At 43.9% G+C, this 20,532-nt stretch overlaps 2 protein-coding genes across 3 annotated transcripts; one reads left to right on the forward strand and one right to left on the reverse strand.

Moving 5' to 3' along the window:
• The first annotated feature begins 869 nt into the window (after positions 1-869).
• slc5a2 (solute carrier family 5 member 2) lies at positions 870-7,967 on the forward strand. Its single transcript, XM_084575141.1, has 14 exons — positions 870-899; positions 1,976-2,080; positions 2,192-2,251; positions 2,336-2,440; positions 2,525-2,630; positions 3,011-3,091; positions 3,709-3,938; positions 5,027-5,162; positions 5,250-5,357; positions 5,480-5,630; positions 6,197-6,365; positions 6,451-6,666; positions 7,301-7,436; positions 7,507-7,967. Exons 1-14 carry the CDS (start codon positions 885-887, stop codon positions 7,716-7,718), a joined length of 1,830 nt encoding a protein of 609 aa, XP_084431267.1. The 5' UTR covers positions 870-884; the 3' UTR covers positions 7,719-7,967.
• Positions 7,968-10,353: 2,386 nt separating this feature from the next.
• On the reverse strand, positions 10,354-20,121 carry fbxo46 (F-box protein 46). 2 transcript variants are annotated; one of them, XM_084575138.1, is made up of 4 exons: positions 18,852-20,121; positions 16,167-16,225; positions 12,271-12,890; positions 10,354-12,180 (listed from the first exon to the last, which is right to left on the reverse strand). In XM_084575138.1, the coding sequence occupies exons 3-4, from the start codon at positions 12,748-12,750 to the stop codon at positions 10,357-10,359; spliced, it is 2,304 nt and encodes a 767-aa protein (XP_084431264.1). In that variant the 5' UTR covers positions 12,751-12,890; positions 16,167-16,225; positions 18,852-20,121; the 3' UTR covers positions 10,354-10,356. The 2 variants fall into 2 exon arrangements, with proteins under 2 accessions (XP_084431264.1, XP_084431263.1); XM_084575137.1 differs by lacking the exon at positions 16,167-16,225 and having other exon boundaries at positions 18,852-20,120.
• Between the last annotated feature and the right edge of the window lie 411 nt (positions 20,122-20,532).

A 20,532-nucleotide genomic window follows, 5' to 3' on the forward strand; every position in this document is an offset into this window, starting at 1 on the left:
CCCCTGCTCTAGAGGGTTGAAGGGGGCTGTCTCAGCTGTCACTGGGTGAGAGGCAGGGTACGCCCCGGACAGGTTGCCACTTCATCACAGGGTTAACACAAAAACAACCGTTCACACTCGCATCCACGCCCTTGGCTGATTTGGATCAATTAATCTAACAAGCATGCATTTGAACTGTGGGAGCTCCTTCACACCTTCAGCAGTTTGAAACCCTTCTTGCTCTGAGGTGACAGTGCTAACCACAGTGAAAGTAGTAATGGTTTTTACTTCCATAGACAGAAGCTACGTGAGCATGCAGGAGGCAGAGAATAGACACATTTTGACATTTCTGCATGTTAAGTATTGAAAATCCAGTGCAAACTACAAAACTGAAAGGCTGTTTTTCAGACTGGTGTTAATAATTACGGTAATAAATAATCTGCTGAATCTGCCCATTGTTCAAACTGACCAAAGTTCTCACTGGGAATCACCACCACGACTATTTAGGATTAGGATTTTTGTAGATGAAGGTGCATGTAGCACTAACGTTCATTAGAAGCTGTAGATAAACTAGAGACTACTTGCCTTGTGTAGGGAGATAATTAAATTAAATCAAACTTCAGACGAAACAAAGTGTTTTTTCAAGCGTAAGTGGAGCAATGGAGGATCTCTCTTCAGACAAGGTTACCATCAAAAATCCAGCAGACATCACCATCATTGTGGGATACTTCATCATGGTTATTAGTGTTGGCATTTGGGTAAGTGCACCTGAGAGATTCTCACTGAGTAAAATATGTTTTTAAAAAAAAATACTGTATTTGGGAATAATCAGATTTCTCTGTGTCCAGTCCATGTTACGAACCAAACGTGGGACAGTCGGGGGATATTTCCTCGCGGGGCGCACGATGACCTGGTGGCCGGTGAGTTCAATATAGACCTAGATGAGTATAGTATCCGCTAGTTTTAGCTCGTATTCTACAAACTGCAGAACTGAAATGTCTGTTATGTTTGTTAATTTAGAAATAGTGTTGTCATTACACCATTTGTCCACCAGAGGTAGCGTTGACTCATTTCATCTGTAACTGCCCTGCTGTGAAGCAATTAGAAAATGCCTTAATTAGCAAAAATGTTTTTGTTTTATATGTATAAAAATATGGGCTGATATCATCATTGGATTTTTAAATGTCAGTGTTTGTGTGGAATACTCTTCTAGTAAATCAATCTGTTTGAAACTGACAGGTAGGACCATTCCTTAAATTCTCTTGTGGATGTTAAAACCTTTTTTGCTTGTTGTGATCATTCCCTCCTGTTCATAATGGACATTAATCCAGTTTAAATGTAACGGCACACTTGATGTACCTGCCTTTTTAGGTCGAAATGCCCTCAGTCATACAAGGTCATGTTATAGGCAAAAATCAAAGCTGAAACAAAGAAGCGGTTCACCACTCATCCAAGTGGTTTCTTCAGTTCTAAATGACTAAATGGGGAATTTAGGTTCTTGTTAGGAACATCTGTGCGTGGCCCACACTTGAAACTCACACAGCTAGAGTCTGTCAACAACCAGATAGTCACCCGCAATTAGAGGATGTTGATCAGATGAACCTCAGCGTCCTGTTTCTCCACAGTCAGTGGGAACAACCTACTGTTTAACGGCCAGAAACTCCAGACTTGAGGTGTAAATGTGGGTGAGACATTTTGGCGGACAGGTTTTAAGACTGTCACTATTCCTCCACTGTAGCTCAATAAGGAAACACTGTCATTATCACACAAAGAGTCTGTAACTTTCGAAGATATCCACTTGATTTGTTAAACTGCACAATGTCTCTTACACTGGTATCATGTTAGGAAATGTAATTCCTAGAATGAAAAGGACAAATCATTGTAGCAAACAAAACCTGTTTCAGTGCCCATATAGACCCCTGACTGTTGTCCTGATCTTAATAAGCAGCAAAATCTTGTGGTAGGATCTGGAGTGTGCTCATGTTGTTTCCTGCAGGTTGGTGCATCTCTGTTCGCCAGCAACATTGGTAGCGGTCACTTTGTGGGTTTGGCAGGGACCGGAGCAGCCAGTGGCATCGCTGTGGGAGGCTTTGAGTGGAATGTAAGACGCCTTCATATATTAAGTTTTAATTGAATCTTATTGTAATGTCTGGGATGCAGTGCTTCATGGTCAGCTGCTTACTGGGACAGCTGTGTGTTGTTAACATGCCAGGCTCTGTTCATCGTGCTGCTGCTGGGCTGGCTGTTTGTGCCCGTCTACCTCACGGCGGGGGTAAGCAGTTCACTCTGTACGTTCGTTTCAGTCCATTAAAAAGTGTATCATTCACTAACGGGGTGATATAACGGGATGTGTCAGGTGATCACGATGCCGCAGTACCTGAAGAAGAGGTTTGGTGGGACCAGGATCAGCCTCTACCTCTCGGTCATCTCTCTGTTCATGTACATTTTCACCAAGATCTCAGTGAGTCATCGTGTCAAAGCACTCGGTTAGGAAAAAAAAACTACACATGTAGTGTTAAATCATTCCCTCTGTGACTCTCTCCAGGTGGATATGTTTTCAGGAGCTGTTTTCATCCAGCAGGCGTTAGGGTGGAACATCTACGTGGCCGTCATTGCCCTTCTTTTAATAACAGCCTTGTACACGGTGACAGGTGTGTATGCACATGTGCATTTTTGTGAATGCATAAAATAAAACAGTTCGTAAAGTTACTTTGAAAATATTTGTTTCCACTACTTTTGCTGAGAGCTGTTCTTCTCCTGAGGAGTAAATAAATGTAGCAGGACTCTGAAATAACCCTAATCTAATGAGAAGTGTCTTAGCGTTGATGTGGAAACCACAAATTGAGGGCATAGACAGGGCAGTGAGGGTGTAATGAAAAGCATTTTGGGTAATGTAGGATTAAGATATTTTAGAGCTTCCTCCACACGAGGAAATAAAAATTCAATATCTTTACTTCAACTGCACGACTCCAACTTTATGGAAATAAAACTGTATGTATTTGAAGGTGAGTGTGTATGTGTGTGTTCCCAGGTGGCCTGGCAGCGCTGATGTACACCGACACGGTCCAGACCTTTGTCATCATTGCTGGGGCCTTTTTTCTCACTGGCTACTGTAAGTACAAACTTACAGAGTTGCATTTAATTCGCTAACATATTTTGTGCGACACACAGTTAAAGTTTTTGGCTTCTGCCAGGCCCGCATCCATGTCTCTCACTGAGCAGCTCCGCAACAGCAAAGATGTTAACCAGGGTCAGTAATCATTAATTTCACTGCAGAGCGGTACAGCATGCTGACACTGCAGAGGCTCTCAACCTCCAGCTGACACGACAACAAGCTCCCCGTACGACTTTACTGATTTCTTTAAATAAAAGGTCAATATTTATCAGAGTCTACTCCTGGGGTAGGTTGTAGACAAAGTCCAAGAGGGGAGCAGACAAGATAAAAATGGGAGAGAAACCAGTGTTCTGAGCGTTTGCGCATTGGTGATGCATTGAGCAGTTAGTGCTGACTCAGCAGCTGTCACACATCTCCAGTTAGGACAAAACAAGACAACAGGATAGTTCTGGACTATTGATCCAAGAACTTTAAGAATGCCATACATGGTTTTGGGAAATCAGGTGTTAAGTGAATGTCATTCTACTGTATTCCAGTAGTCAACATTCCTTCTCTGTGATTTATCTCTGTGACCCTCTGAATGATCAGGACCCCTTTCTGCTCCACACCTCTAGCCTTTGCTGAAGTAGGAGGCTACGACGCCCTGCTCGCCAAATATAGATCTGCTATGCCAACTAATGTCTCCTCCGTGGACCCCCAGCGCTACAACATCTCCTCCCACTGCTACACCCCCAGACAGGACGCCTTCAGCCTGCTGAGGGACCCGACCACGGGGGACATGCCCTGGCCTGGAGTGGTGTTCGGGATTGCGATAGTGGGAGGCTGGTACTGGTGTACAGACCAGGTGAATTCACCTCTCAGTCTAACCCTGATGGTTAAAGCGGTTTGCTGTTACTGGTGAAAACCAAGGACACAGGAAGGGCAGAAAGAGAGCTGGTATTAATGCACAGGTCAGCCAGTTTCATAGGGGTCATACTGACCTACAAAAGTCCAGAATCCAGAATTTTAACACTGAACCATAAAATTAACCACTAAATTAAATGTATAATCAACTAGCCCGATTACAACTAATTTGTTCACATTTTCCCACTGTTTCTTGGATTTGACAAATAGGTTTTGTCACTCCAGCATCTTAATAATGGAATTTTAATACCACATAATAAGCAATGTGGTATCTGGACAGCCCTGCTAAAGGGCAGCAGAAGGAGTAGCCACGTAGCAGTCACTGGGTCGGTCACATGCACAACGTACAGATACATATGATTTAATTTTTAAATCAGTTGGGAAAAAATGAAGTGTGACAAGGTAACTATGATAAAGTTAAATAAGAAACAAAAACGGCAGGCTGGAGGATGAAAAACTATATGGTGGAGACAGGTTAAGCTACTGTATATTTACAAGGATTAAGGGAATAAAAACAGGAGACTGGTGTAGCAATGGCATGCAAAGTACAGTGTATGAATACCATATAATGTAGTTCTATAGGCCTATGCATAAAACCCTGTGTAGATGTGTGGAATGGAATAAAGTGAGAAATGATAAGTCCCAGTAAGGTGGCAACATTAATTCAACAGGAAGAACCCATAGTGCTGCAGTGACCCAGTATGGATATGACATACACTGTATCCAGGTGCTTGGCATGGTGTAGTAGTAGATTTTAAGTTGTAGTTGTGATGTTGTGTTCAGTGATCACCTTAAAAGGAATGAAAATGAAGATAAATATCTGTTAAACACTTTAGCTTTAAACTGTTTACATAGATTCCTTTACTGCATCTAAAACAGGTCACATGGCTGTTCTTAAAGCAGCTTTGCCTATCCTTAAGGAGCAGGAAGCGGAGTAGCCACAAGACCCAGAATAACCAAATGATCTCAGCTCAGTCTCCTAATCGTGATAGCTGTATTCTCCGTGTCCATGCCTGTCTATTTCTCCAGGTGATCGTGCAGCGCTGCCTCGCAGCCCGTAGTCTCACCCATGTGAAGGCGGGCTGCATCATGTGTGGCTACCTCAAGCTGCTGCCTATGTTCCTCATGGTGTTCCCCGGCATGATCAGCAGAGTGCTCTACCCAGGTCTGTGGCTTACACTGTAGTCTTGTCAAACCCCATTAAAGCAAGGCTGACAAAAAACAAAAAAAATATGTGTCCATCTTCTTGTAGAAGAGGTTGGCTGTGTGGTCCCTGAGATCTGCAAGAGGGTTTGTGGGACGGAGGTGGGCTGCTCCAACATTGCTTATCCTAAACTGGTGGTGTCAATCATGCCCAATGGTAAGAGCACCCAGCTGCTAAACATCTAAAATAAGAAGAAGGGGAAGTTTTACCTCACATGCTTTATCCTTCATAACCTCTAACCTCTTCCCCTTTCCTCTTCCCGTCGCCTCTGCGTGGAGGTTTGCGAGGTCTGATGCTGGCTGTGATGCTGGCTGCTCTCATGTCCTCTTTGGCCTCCATCTTTAACAGCAGCAGCACTCTGTTCACCATGGACATCTGGACACGCATCAGACCCCAGGCCACAGAGCGCGAGCTCATCGTTGTAGGCAGGTAAACAGAGGACGTGACCATAAACTTTCATTCATTTTTAATAATGAGTAAAAAAAAAAAAAACATATACTGTTCATTTTTATATGAGAAGAAGCAAATCTGACTGCTTCCTCGTACACTGATCAGCCACAACATCAAACTGACCACTGATCATCATTTTACAATCCAATGTTCTGCTCCCACTACTAATGTCCTGGTGCCGTACACCTTAGGACACTCTCTAAAGGCCCATGTCTGTTCCACGATGAGTCAGAACTGTTCAGGGTGCACAATATTTGGCAGGTGGTCTTAATGTTGTTGTTGATTTATGTATACTGCACAATGTGCACTGGATCAGGCTCAGGCAATTTGGCTTTAAAGGTTAAGGGTAAGAAAAGTAGTAGAATTTCTCAGCTGGATTCTTGTTTTCATTTGAATGTAAGTAATACAAGGACTTCTGTTAAAAGCCATTCGTTATGACTAATTGTGCACTTGTTAATACACACTGTGTGATTCCACTGCTATTGAACACTGTACGAAGGTGTGGTATTATGAACTGATATGGACTTTGTTCTTCTCATCCACAGAGTCTGGGTTCTCTGCATTGTAGCCGTCAGTATCTGCTGGATCCCAGTGGTCCAGGCGGCACAGAGCGGTCAGCTGTTCGATTACATCCAGTCGATCTCAAGCTACCTGGCTCCCCCCATCACCGCCGTCTTTTTCCTGGCTGTGTTTGTTAAGAGGGTCAATGAAAAGGTGAGGCAGCACCCGTCGACGAGAACGATACGATGTAAGATCATATCATGGTGAGATCACATCTACCTGACGTTTCATCATCCAGGGGGCTTTCTGGGGCCTGGTAGGTGGTCTGGTAATGGGTCTGTGCCGGATGTTGCCTGAGTTCTGGTTCGGTACCGGCAGCTGTATTTTCCCATCTAACTGCCCTTTCCTTGTGTGTGGGATCCATTACCTCCACTTCGCCATCATACTCTTCTTCTGTACATCAATGCTGGTGCTGCTGGTCAGCTACTGCACCGAGCCCATAGAGGATCAACATGTAAGTGATACACACCGATCAGCCACAACATTAAAACCAGGTGAAGTAAATAACATTGACCATCTTGTGAAAATTCAATGTTCTGCTGGGAAACTTTTGGACCTGACATTCATGTGGATGTTACTTAGACATGTACCACCCACCTAGACCAGACCAGGCACCCCCACCCCATAGCACTGACACTCCTTGATGGCAGCAGCCATCCCCAGCAGGATGCAGCCTGACACAGGCACACACACAAAAACAGTTTAGGAACAACTCAAATAACATGAAAAACAGCACAAGGTGTTGACCTGGCCTCCAAATTCACAAGATCCCAAACTGATCCAAGTTTCTATGGGATGATCCACAGAGGCCCCTCCTCTCAACCCACTAGCAATATTCTGTTATCAAACACCACAGGACACCCTCAGAAGACCCATGTCCATTCTCTGATGAGCCAGAAATGTTTTAGACGCACAAAGGGGGACCTATACAATATTAGGAAAGTGGTCATAATGTTATGCCTGATTAGTGTACAGTACTTACTGTACTCAGAGATTGACTGACTCACTAAGACCTAATTTATTTAAGTCCATGGCATTCAATAGAACATTTACACATTTACCTAAGGGTTCTCTGTCCCTGCTTTCAGCTCCATCGTCTGGTGTTCAGTCTTCGTCATTCCAAAGAGGAGAGGAAAGATTTGGACTGGGAGCAAGAGGAAAAAGGGAGGAGAGCCAGGAGAAAGGCCAAAGAAAGGATGAGGGCCAATAACAATAGCGATACAGGTAAGACAGAAAGGAAACCACAGTTACAAACACACACTCGCAACGAGTACTAACCCTTTTTCCCTTTCAGTGGTTCAGCTAGAGGAAAAGTCTGGTATCTGTCGCCTGATTGGCCGTTTGTTTGGCCAGGACGCAAGCTCCCAGGACTGCGAGGAAGATGAACCTGAGGTGTCAGAGCTGATGCCTGACATCAGTGAGGAGCCAGTGTGGAAATATGCCGTGGATGCGAACGCTTTAGTCATGATGACTGTAGCAGTTTTCATGTGGGGATACTACGCTTGATGGGGGGTCTTTTCCCCCCAAACTCAAAAATGTTAAAATGTTAGTTTGTATTTTGATGCGCTACAATTGGAACTACTTTGTTCATGGCAGTACTTAAATCAATTAAAGGAAATGAATACAACAGTGTTGCCATCTGTTGGTGATGACTTGTCACTGCAAAAATATTCTCATTATTCAAAATAGTTAAGAAAGGTCAGTAGGTGATGCAAATATACTACCAACAGTCCTACTAGAGGTTATAGTCCTTCACTGCCTTTATACACTGTTAAAGAATGTGTGTAATAAAACTCTATAGGCTAGTTTAATCACATTAAAACGCCATTACTGTCTATGGTTACATTTTGATTCAATAAATCAGTCTTAAAAGGTGTGAAAATACAAAATGATTTATGTTAACTCAATAAGGCTTCAAGCAGCCCTGATTTGTTTTTTTTCTGACTTCCTGTGAAACTATGGCTCAGAACAGTTACTAGAAGACAACTACACAGCAGTGAACTGTATGTCAGACGCCGATAACACTGGAGTGTCTATCCTGTGGCCTTGTATGCATTTAATGGTTTGTATTTACTTTTGTTTGGTTATTTAAGCAGGTATAACGCTATCACATGTAGTACGAAAGCTGTTGATGTGGCTGTTAATCACACGCCGATAAGATAAGCATTAGTGCTGCCATTGTACAGAACAAATAATTTAATCAACCGTTTACATACAGCTTTAAAGTCATTATTAGTTGCAGACTCTGTGTTCACTTATCAGACACCACACCAACCAGGTAGTGATTCAGATTTCCAGTTTTAATCATCACTTCTGTTTTTATTTAAGCAGATATTTCCCATTAGCATTGTACATGTCTGGAGTCCCATGACTACCCAACCATCTTCCCATCTCCATGCAGAGTTTCAGCATCATTCATCACATCTGTCCAGTCTGTCAGCTCGCAGAGTTCTGGGAGTGTAAAAGCAAGGGTGAGGGGGAAGGAAGGGGAGAAAGAGGTTGTTGTTTTTTTCCATGAATGAAGAGTCAGAGCCACCACCAGGCACTGTTCATCTTACACTCTCACGCTAAGAGTTTCGGGTGGATCCAGTAGAGCTGGATGGAGTCTGTCAAGCATCCGAAATCTAGCCACTTACAGGGTCCTGTGCAACTCCCAATACTCTTGCTCATCTGTGAGGTATCTGACGCCTCAGTCTCCTGCAGGGTGGGAAAGAGGTAGGGGGCTTTTAAGGCTGGAAGCTGGTGTAGAGAGTTTCTGCGGTCTGTGGTAGTTGGTTTCACCCGCTTCAAAGCATGAATGACGGCTTTGGCAAACACTGCCCTCTGCCGAATCGGAGGACGGAGAGGTGGAGGAAAAGGAAGAGAGCTGGGGCTTAAAACAAAGATGGAGTGCTCAAAAAAAAAAATAAAAATACATCTTTGCAAGATGAGTAGGGCGACAGACTGATACAGGGAGAACACAGTCCTCAAGAATAAAAGCAAATACAACAGCAAACATTCTCTGACACACACCCCGATAAAACAGCCAAACAAAAACAAAATGGCAAACAAGCAAGTCAATCAAACCATACAAAGTGACATCAGGCCTTTCCAAAGTGACATCAAGTTTCTCTTTTTAATCCCACTCTATCCCCCTGGTCTAAATCAAGTCCATCTCCCATAATTCTCTGTAAACCAGAAAGTAGTCAGTGGCTCCTCTTTATGGCTGGTCAGCAAGGTTAGGGTCCACTCTGAAACAATGACAGGGGTCTCGGATCTCAACAGGTCTCAGTGAGACTGGTTAGTACGCAGAGACCGTGCCCGTCTTAACCAATGGTATGGCTATTTCAGAATTAACATCAGTGACACAGGCAATGATTTCAGCAGCATCATCAGGGGACTGATCAACATAGTACAACATTACAGCACATTCAGAAAGAAAAGCATGATGTGGGACAGGTACAAATGGCAATCTTGTACAACGGAAAGTCAAGTTTGCTTTATACAATCACATTTCTATAGTAATGCTGAACATTCCCCCACTGAAAAGTTTTACATGTGTTGGACTCAGCACAGCTCATTCCTTGAAGCACCATTGTACAGCGAACATGGAAGTTGTGATACAACACAGAACACAGAACAAATACTGGGAATAGTAAGCAGGCTCTAGGGCATTACATTTCTATGCGTCACTTTATGAATGCTAATCTCAATCAAATACACTGCAAAGTTTTCACATGAATTACCTAACGACCATGTGCAGAGTTAGACAGGAACTCGAATGATTATGAGGCAGAAAATGGGCTGAACGACAGCAGCAGGAGGGGACCCCAACCCTGGTATGCAAACTTTTAAAAAGTAGCCACTCTGGAGCACAGTGGGGGGGAGAGAAGGACTCTGGGGGGTTTGGGAAAAAAAAAAAAAAAAAGGCAAGGAGAGTGACACACCCCTCTTCCTACTTAACCTCTCAACCTTCCTCTGCTGAGAGCAAGTATGAGAGAGGAGTGCTGGAGCAAAGAAAAACACAATAGTTCTGGAGTGCTCATTCCTCCTTATACTCCTCTCTGTTCACCTGTTTATCTTCTGACCAGAGATGTGAAGGTGAAAGAAGGAGGTACACACAATGAGATGAGAGTTGGTATGTTTGAGGTGTACCCTTTCCTCTCTACCTGGCCTCCTCCCTCCTGTCCTCCCTCTTGGTGCGAATGGGCGTAGAGCCATCAGCTGGCTGCTGGACCCAGTTGTTGTCATGGAGCCCAACGCGACAGCCCGGTGTGTCCTTGTCTGTACGCCGGCAGCACATCCAGTAGGAACGTCCATAAGGCAGGTCATGGTGGTAAGGTTTGGGGTGCCAACGGCACAAAGAAACGTCCCCGCGCTCATACTGTCGCTTGCACTGCTTGCAGGGATCATCCCTGTACAGAGGGTCTTGATTCCAGCGTGAATCCACTGCCCGCACCCCATATGTCTCGATCAACACCTTAAAGTAGTGGCAGGTGCACTTGAGGGCTGCCAAGGAGCGTGTTGGCAGATAGCTGAAAATATTGACCATGATGTGGTCAGGGAGCAGTAGCATGTACTGTCGTGGTTCGAGGAGCCGCTGGATCTGAAAGCGGATCTCCAGGAAGTCATGGGACACATGGCGGTAGAGGCGACACAGTGAAGGGTCTGAACAGTCTTCCGCAACGCTGGGAGAGTCTGGTCGAGTTACCCGCTCCCCTGAGCCCACTGCCACCCCTGTCCCAGGACTGTTGTTGTTGGCACAGTCCAAAGAGCAAATTCCTGACCCACTGCCAGCACCCGTTCCTTTTACATCCTCCTCTGGGCCCCGAGGTGGCTGGAGGAAAAAGAGTTGTCCAGGTGGGGGATCATCCGACGACGGGTCAACAGAGCTTCCTACACCCGTACCACTCCCTCCTCCGCTAGGCATAGCAAAACACACCGTCTCCTCTTGCACATTCTCGGTACTGTCCTTGCCATAAAACACACATTGGTCCACAGCACCTGTCACCACCACCTCCACATGGAACCCAGTCACTCGCTCCCTTCCCACACCCACAGCTTTTTTCTCCCCAGAGGAGAGCTCCTGGGTTGTGTCCGGGCTGCCACAGGTCGACCTGTCCGGGTGATGTAGGTCTCCATCTGTTTTGGGGGCAGCAGTTGTGGCAGCAAGCAGCAGACTACTGGGATCTCTTGATGAGGGACTGACAAGCTGGTAGAGGTCACAGGTGATTTTCTCTTTGGCCCTGGCTGCTGCCTGATTACTCCCACCACCACAACTCATAAACATACAACGGGACCGGCCAGCTGGCTCCAACTGAGAGCGCGGGTCAAGATTCGACACTCGGAAAGCTATCCTAACCTCACCATGACTGTGGCTGGGGGGTGGAGGTGGTGTTACAGTGCCAGACTCGACCCCTCTCCTACACTCCCTTTCTCTGTCTCGACTAGAAGAGTCTAGTCCAGAGCCAGGGCCCAGATGGAGCCGATTCTCCAGGTTCTGGGACTCAAAATGTGCGATGGCTTGAGCTACCCTCAATGATTCCTGCTGCTCCTCAAGCTCCTGGTCCGTTTGGATGGGAGATGATGGCGACTCCCTGCCCTCTTTAGAGGGTTGGCCATCTGAACTGTCTGACACAAACACCATAGAAGAGGGGTCTGACACTGTGCCCCGGAGTAGAGTGTGCTGGTGGGGGCTCAGGCCCTGACTGTGAGTGGTATTGGGAGGTTGGTGTTGGTTCCCATGAACAGCCACAATCCCCTGAAGGGCCATGGCGGTCCTCTGCTCAACCAACGCAACCATCTCTGCCACAGAAAGCAGGTCGGTCTCATTAACCCCATGATGTGGCTCATCAGGGCTAGGAGGTGCAAGGGAGGAGTCATGGCTGTGTTGCGATTCTGAGGCTTGGGAGCGTGTTGGAGGGTCATAAGATGAGCATCGTCTTCGTCTTTTGGCTTTACTACAGTCAGTAGCCCAGTTACCTTTAACCTGTGGAGAGAAGATAATTCATGTTTAATTGAAAAATAACCGAATTCAAGAAAGAAAAACCCTGCTGCATTTTTTATTTCAGCTCCTTACCTTCATGGCGCTAGGTCTGGGCTGGCCTGCTCCGCTGAACTGGTGTGCGACAAAGAAGGCAATCTTCTCCTTGGTGTTGCCTGGCTTAATAACATACCAGGTGTCTAACAGCACGCGGCCATCTTCCATCTGGGACCCAGAGGACGGTGGTGAAGGAGGGGCTGAAGGGGGTTGAGGGGTCTGGCTCTGTGTTTGGGAGCTTGACTCAAGCTCAGGTTCTGGTGGAGTGTTCTCTGAGCCCACATCCTCCTCTTCTCCATTCTCTTCCTGCACCCCCACTATCATCCCTACATCTTCACTTCCATCTGCCGTCCTTCTAGCATTTGGAGAGGGCTCAGCCTTGCAGAGGGAGGGGGACCCTGCCCCACCACCGCCTCCACCGCTACCCCCTGAGCCTGGGCTCCTAGCTTTGTTCTGGGAGTAGGTGCCAAAGGGACGTGGGCACCACAGCCGGATGTGGGAGAAGGTATCTCGGTCCATCAGGATGCGGACCACCGTGGCATATCGGCATCTACGCTGGGCAACAGAAACCAACAGCTCTCCTCATTGTTAGCCCTCTGTCCTGGTGCCAACGTGATGGGCACTATGACCAAGCTCACCAGCAAAACTGTGCATAAAACCTGCATCAGAAGGAAAGAGATAAGAGGAAATGGTGGAGAATAGTGTTAATCAATGCACACAGTGTTCAAATCTCTACAGTAACAATGGTCATCAGTGCTAGGATTAATTCAGATGATCAATGGCCAGCTGAGGCTGTAGTGAATAGTTGCCTCAAGGTATTCAAATAGAGTATTATCAGTCCACACCAGCAGTCCAGCCAATAGACTGAAGAGAACTATCATCGTACTACTATCACAATTAATCACAACTGGCCTGCCTCCTACTTTAACTAAACTCGATTAGCAGTTACATTTGCTACTTTGTACCAAGATCATCTCCCCTGCATTGGAGCCTCAAAATCAAATTAAAGGGATTCAATTTCAGGTTTGGGATATGCAGCCTGCAAATCAAAGGGATGAAAGATGGAACACAAAAGCACCAAATGGACTCTCCTCTCTCTCCCTCTGCATCCCGGTGCTTCAAAGAGGACTTGCTTAATAGGAGGCAACACAGGGAGGAGCAAGCGGGCATATGCTGGACCTATTTTTAGAAAACAGCAGGGGGGGGTGGGGTAGTAGTGAAACTGCTGTAGCTGTCCTCACCCCCTTCTCCCAGCCAAAAGAGCCTGTGCTACAGGCTAGGGGGGAAAGCCTCTAGTCTACCCAGCATGCTTTGCTTCAGCAGCTCTGCCAGCTGTAGGGACTGCCAGGAACGTGCCGGCACGCTTTAAGAGAGAAACAAGTGGCAATGGAGCTCTCTGCTGATTTAAAAGTCGCCTCTGCATGCGGGACCGATTCATGTCTTACTCTCAGACATACAGTTAAGCCCTTCAGTTAAGGGGCATCTGTCAAAGAGCATTATTATCACTCACCGGTGCCGATTATACCACAGATAAGCACATACTACAGGTGGACACATGAGTACTGATCCCTCCAGCCTTCGAATAGTTTAATATAAAGTTTTTTGTAAGCACGTTACAATTTGGTAAAGATAAGGTAACTGCATTACAAATTATTTGACCTTAATTAGCTTCATGTATACTGAGCACATAAATGTGCCTACATATAGAACCGGCCCGAGAATCAGACTACCAACAGACTAGCGTCATGGTAAACACAAAATGACAGAAGTTTAGCCCCATTTTCCTTCAGATGCCGAGTGTCCCTTCACACCTCCCAGTCAAAATAAAGTTAGCTCCACTACGAATTTTACAAAAAGCAGCTTTATGCATCTGTAATTAACTTGTGAAGTGAAGCAGTGTGTCATTTGGCACGTCTAGTTCTTCAGTGCCGGAGCTGCTGGTGTACAGTTGCTGCACTGTGCCCCTGCGACTGAGTTCAGTATTTTTGCTTCTGTAACTTTTTCATGATTCTTAGGTGAACAGATTTTGTCGCCCACTCCTGAATGGAACATACTGGACACATTTTAGTGTAAATTAAAATCTGACTCAACAAGCAACAAAAACCCCGACAGACAATCCCAGGTATCATAATAAGTTAGCACCACGCCAAAAGAAAATTGTTCACCACACACATACACTGTTACTCAGCCTGCTATGGAATAATGCCAGTGTCAATGGACAATACAAGCTTTTATTGCAACACTTGACGATCTCAGTGCTTCTCATGCTTCCAACGACCTTGTTGCATAATACAGTTGATCAAAGACCTTATTTAGTAAATGCTTGTTATATTTATGACTGTTCTGTGCTTTCACGGTAGCCTGCTATGATTCACTGGGCTCCTTCAATCCACACCACATTCAATCCACATTCTTTAAAGAGGTTCATTTGTTGTACTTCTCGGTCTGACACATTGGATGGGTGGTGTTCTGTACATTTGGACTAATGGAATGGCTGAGAGAGGTGCAAAAAGCAAACAACGCCCACACAGAGTGGTGAACCAATTCAAATGCTTCGTCTGTAATCACGCAGCAACAACTCAGCTAAAAGCAGGCAGATTATACTATTGTGAGAGAAAAAAAATAAGCTAGTGAACCTTTTTACTTCCCATTCTCTATCTCTCTTTAAACACTATGATTCTCTACCTCCTTTCCATCCACTCCTCTTTCCCCATTCTTATCGCTGCATCATGCAATCCATCTCATATCAGATGGATGGTATTATAAAAGAGGCCTTATGAGAGACCATCCACCCACGGCAGTGTTCTAATATAAAGTCTCACGTACAATAAAATCCAGCCAGAATCATCTCTTTCCAACCTTTAGAAAGGTTGGAAAGAGATGCCATATCCCCACTGGACCAGATTAAGCAGGTTTTAGCAGGTTATAAACTTAATTCTGTCACTTTCTGATTCTGAATATATTTACTTACTGTATTTTGTGTTTTAGTAAAGCTTAACAGACTATTCCACTGTTATTGCAGATTTCTTTCTTTGATGACTGTCACAATTCACCCAAAGCAAGGCTGCTTCAATTAGGTTGTCAACAGTTTGACAGTTTTAACCCTAGCATGTCACCCGACAACATATACATACATAAAAGATCAAGCCATTTTTATTGGCTTAACTGGCATTAAAAATGAATGAGTGGTCAGAAAGATATGGTGGCAACAGAATGTTGGCTTCATAACATCACTGCTGCACAGCATGCAGGCTCCTGTGGAGTGCATCTGTGGAAGGATGAATCCACATTTTGCTTTCTCTGTCACCATTACAGAACAGTATTCCCAAAGCTCAGGTTTTAGGTGTAAAAAGTACTGTTTTGTCAAGATTTGTATTTACTTATTGTTTTACACTGACATAAAATACGTTACATCAGCTGACAGTTGGTTTAAATGTATGACAAACAGGATTTTGAAATGAAGGATGAAAACACCGAAGAAAATACAAGCTTTTCAGATGCCTGTGAGAAGTGTTTTTCTACTATCTAGCGCCATCTCAGATCCAGACACAGCTGGACAGTCATCTCTCATTCAGTTTTCAATACTATTAATCCCTGCAGTCAATTCAGGTCAGTGCTAAACGACATTTACGTTTTTTCTCCTCTTCACTTGAAGCAGTTCCTGCAAATAAAAGGCTTGGGTTTGGTTTTAAGCTTTCGGCAACAACCTAATCCTGCAAATCCCGTCCAAGCGCAGAGGCAGCCAGTCCCACCAGAGCAGCACTAAAGAGCCCAGTTCAGCATCTTTAGGTACGCAGGCTGTCTGATAATTCAACTGTCAAAAGAAAATGATGCTTTGCCTTTTGTATTCATCTACTTTTTCCACACATGCACAGGAGTATCCTGCTCTAAATGCAGGCAGTAGGTAAGACACAGGATGACACTAGCTACTGTACCATGTTATGTAGTGTTGGTGAAGCTCTTTTAACAGGAGACAGTCAGAGGTCCGCTCACACTACAGAGAATAATTTATACAATGAAAGGAGAAGCGTTAGATGGACCACAAGAGGAAAAAAGGGGTTCTTCTATTTCACCAACATACAGACAATATACAGGAGTCTAGCCCGGCAAAAGTAGCTGCAGATACAGGTGTATGTATCATACAGATATATTTTTCTCTCAGAAATCCTGTACAATAACAGTGCTCACTCATTACATAGTAAAATTTTGTACTTCAATATGTACAATATGTCAATAATACAGAATACGTCATTACTTCTCTGTCTGGAAGATTCTGATTACATATATCTGGCATTGCGAAGTCTAGATACGCCAATGGCTTACTCACTGTTCTGTCAGAGTCGAATGTCTGTGGATTACTGCGGCAGTCAAAATGTGATAAAACTCCCTGCACAGATGCACATCGCAAATATACAGAACTATTAAAGGAACTATAAGTCTGTTATACCACTTTGTAGCTCATGAGGTAACAGTGAGTCACAGTGTCCAGTCTGCCTTCAGTCCAACATGAGAGGAAGAAGTAGTAGCGCTGAGGGATTGAAATATATTGAACTTACTGCCATTTTGATCCACTACTGTATGCATACAACCTAACTCTGAAAAGAGAATATGTTTAACTAACTGAAGTGATGCAATACGCAAAGTTCGACCAAACTGATAAAACTCTGAGAGACAGCCAAGTTCTGTATCAAACTTAATTCCGTTTCCCACCTAGGGCTGTCTCCAGCGGTAGACCACACCAGCTATGTTAACGCTTCAAATTCTATCCCTTTTATCAAACAGGTTTATTGCCAGCAGTGGGTGGTGGTGATAATGGTCGTTTGCCAAGCATTTCAGCCATTCAGTTGCAGTTACTATTCCATTTAGGGACTACTTCCAAACGTACCACCTTCAACATTTTTAACAAGAATTGGATGGACTTTTGGCAGGTTGGGCACACCGAAACACGAGGTACAAAGCAGTATCACGAGAAGGGATGTGCCACGGATGTCAAAAACATTATTCCTTCACATTCTTTTGATATTTTCTTAGAAATAAAATAGTTGCATGTACAGTACGTCGTTTTGTGTGTTCACAAATTACTAATCTGCTGTTTGCATAGTTAGAGATTGACAAGTTTGTCCCATTACATTAAAATAGTTTTTTTTTTGCTGGAGGGTGTCATTTCCCTAAACAAATCAAGAGCAGTTTGTTATGCACTTTCACTAGGTTTATGGTTCTACTATGGTAGCTGCATGTATTGCGCAACACAGTGTGTACTTTATTCCCACTAAATGCTAAAGTTGGACAACTAAACGGTATTTACCACCTCATAGTTCTAAGGATTCCCTAGCAAAAAGCGTGACCCTGATAAACAGCGAACAGTGCTAATTCCAACTGTCCTTCATAGCTTTCCTACACACCATTTCTCAGTGTTTTAGCCACACGGCCAAATGCTGTAGTATTTGAAGCATGCCAAAATGTCTTAGCTCTGTCTCCCTCTCTGCATGCTCTCTGTGAAGAAAATGCAACAGACGTGCGGCCAGCAGGCCAGCTTTGCAGCAAACTGTCAACAGAACAATAGAGCTGAGTGCATTACTCCAGCAGTCTGCCCAGGAACACTACACGAGAGCAGTCCTTCTGTCAGGACACCTAGGAAGAGTCACTGATTGGCCTGCAGGACTGTATCTATGTTGTTTGTGTGTCGGCCTTTGCATGTCTGTGCTGTTAGTTTATCACAGGCAACTCTGATGCAAGTTTTGATTCCACAATCACAAAGACCACTGTGTCATCAAAGGCCATTATCTGATGAAAGGAGAACAATATCACATCAAACTACACATCATGTATATGAACTAAATCAAACCCCACAAAACTAATAACTTTAAAGCAATGACAATGGGAGATTTTATGCTGTTACTGTCACAACAACAGATTTATTCTATTCTTATCCATATAGATTTATCTATTGGCGTCTCCTACAACAACAGAGTAGTGGCATGCAAGGGCCAACACGTTTGTTTACATTCACATTCAATAAAAAACACCCACTGTTAAAATAAACATCACTTATTGTATAGTGTTTACTTGAATTATAACTTCTTAATCGAAAACGGAGGCCCACGGCCACTATACGACACCTTTCCTGGTTGTGTTTTACGTAAGTTTATAACCCTAGTCAACAAGCTGAAATAATGCCAACTTCTCCAGTCAAATCCAACAAGTGGTGTGTCTAAAAACACTATAAATAACAAAAATAAACTCGTGATTTCAGAGAATTGAAGCAATAACACTGGGACATCTTGGACCAACCAATGGTTGATTTACCTACTAGCAAAAGGTTAGCTTACATAGCGTCGTAGTAATGTGAAATGTCCAACAGCTTATTTGACAAGAAGGACCTGTGTTCAGTCCGTTAATATTTAACAACAGCTGACGTTATGTCGAAGCCAACTGCATTTCTATAAACTTTTATCCTTCATTTAGTTGGTTAAATAGTAGAAACGCAGAGTAAACAGACTCGTCTTTAGCGAACGAGCTTGCTAACTGTATAGCACAACTTACCTGCATAATAACATGACAGAGCTTGCTAGCAAGCTAACATAAAAACCCTCAACGTTGTATTTTAGTAGCCGACTTACCTTAACGGTGTTTATTTCCAAAGACAGCCCCCAGGACCGGCTGATTGTCGATAACAAGTGTTTCCGCGTTGTATTTCGCTCTAACAAAACCAGTCTGTCGGGTTAAATGCAGGTGACACGAGTTAACTATCCGTGTCCACGTAGCTAAGCTAGCTCACTGGCTGGCTAGCGTCGACATTAGCCAACAGCTACTTTCTATTATCAACCTTGTCTAGTTGTGGCTGCTATCAAGGCTTGTGTGCCTGTCAGTTCTCTGAACACAGTCTAGCTGACTGTGCGCCTTGTTAGGACTCTCAGCAGTCGCTCTCTCACTATCTGTTTAGAAGTGACACAGGCTTTTACGGTATGTTCTCGGGGATACCAAAATAATCAGTGTCAAAACGGCAAGAGGAGGAAGGCCATCTTGTTGACAAGCAGCTGCATAAGGCCCATAGCCAATAGCGAAGCAGAGTCGGTGGTGTGCCCATATATGGCGTCTGCCCAGCTCCCTCCCTCTGCTGCCCCCTGCTCTCCCACAGTGACTACACTGGACCACACTGTAAAATCTGCAACATCAGAAGGTCACTGTGTCAAAGACAGGTGGGGAAATCCATATAATGTACATATTCTCATAATAGACTTGCTCATTGTGTAGGACCGATCTCCATTTATGTTAAACGTTGTCATACATGTCTTAATATTTTTTTCAGCAACAGTATTTTTCATATTTAATGAAAACATTAACACATAATGTTACCGTTTTGTCACATTTTCATCATGTACCTACTCTACGTTTTCTCTCATTGTGCAAGTCACCCTGTTGTTATACAACACACCCTTACATTCCTTATTCTGTGACGTTGCTTAAATGAACAGGCTGTTAATAAGGACAATTAAACATTCATCATGTCATTACATAAACTGTAGGTGTTTTTAAGCAAATAAAAAACACATATACATTTTGTAGCAACCTCTGCTGTTGACAACTATGTTTACACTACATGTACCTACTGTATAGTGCACATTAAATTTTGTCTAAAGACAGGAAGTTGAGGAGAAATATGGTATATGTATAGGACTGCATGGGACAGGCTGGTAAAAAAGCTTCAAGCAGCTCCATGTTAATCCAGCAGAGGGCCAGACACCACTGCATTGCGTGTGCCACCGTCTGAGATGTGTGCAAATGTCATGCTGTCCTGCAGACAGTACTGGCTGAATAAACCTGTAGTATATTGCATTTCATGATCAGTAAAGATGATCATGCCAAAACGATTATTTGATTCATGTATGTCACAATAGTCATGTCCAACACATAGTTTGACAGAAAAGATGGATGAACTAGGAAGAATTGACAACAATATGGTAAATCTTTAGAGGGGAAAACTAATTTCCCTCAAGAGAATACTATTATGGGCTGGGTAATTATTCAATATTATAAATTTTTAGTTAATCTACTACACGATTGTATTATATACAAGGTGATATCTGGTATCAAATATGATGTATTCTTCTAGCATTAGGGAGATATGTAGGCATTTAATTAACGGTTACACACTCGTCACATATTATTCACATAACTATACAGTGATTAGGTGGGGTTTCATTTCATTCGTTTAAAAAGTACAATCTACGTAATTTACCCCTTATTTATCTGTGTTCTGGTGACTGAATCTCACAGTTCATAATTCACTAATCTCTACAA

This window comes from Chelon labrosus (assembly GCF_963514085.1).
Source record: "Chelon labrosus genome assembly, contig: SCAFFOLD_105, whole genome shotgun sequence".
In the NCBI taxonomy this organism is placed as follows: Eukaryota; Metazoa; Chordata; class Actinopteri; order Mugiliformes; family Mugilidae; genus Chelon; species Chelon labrosus.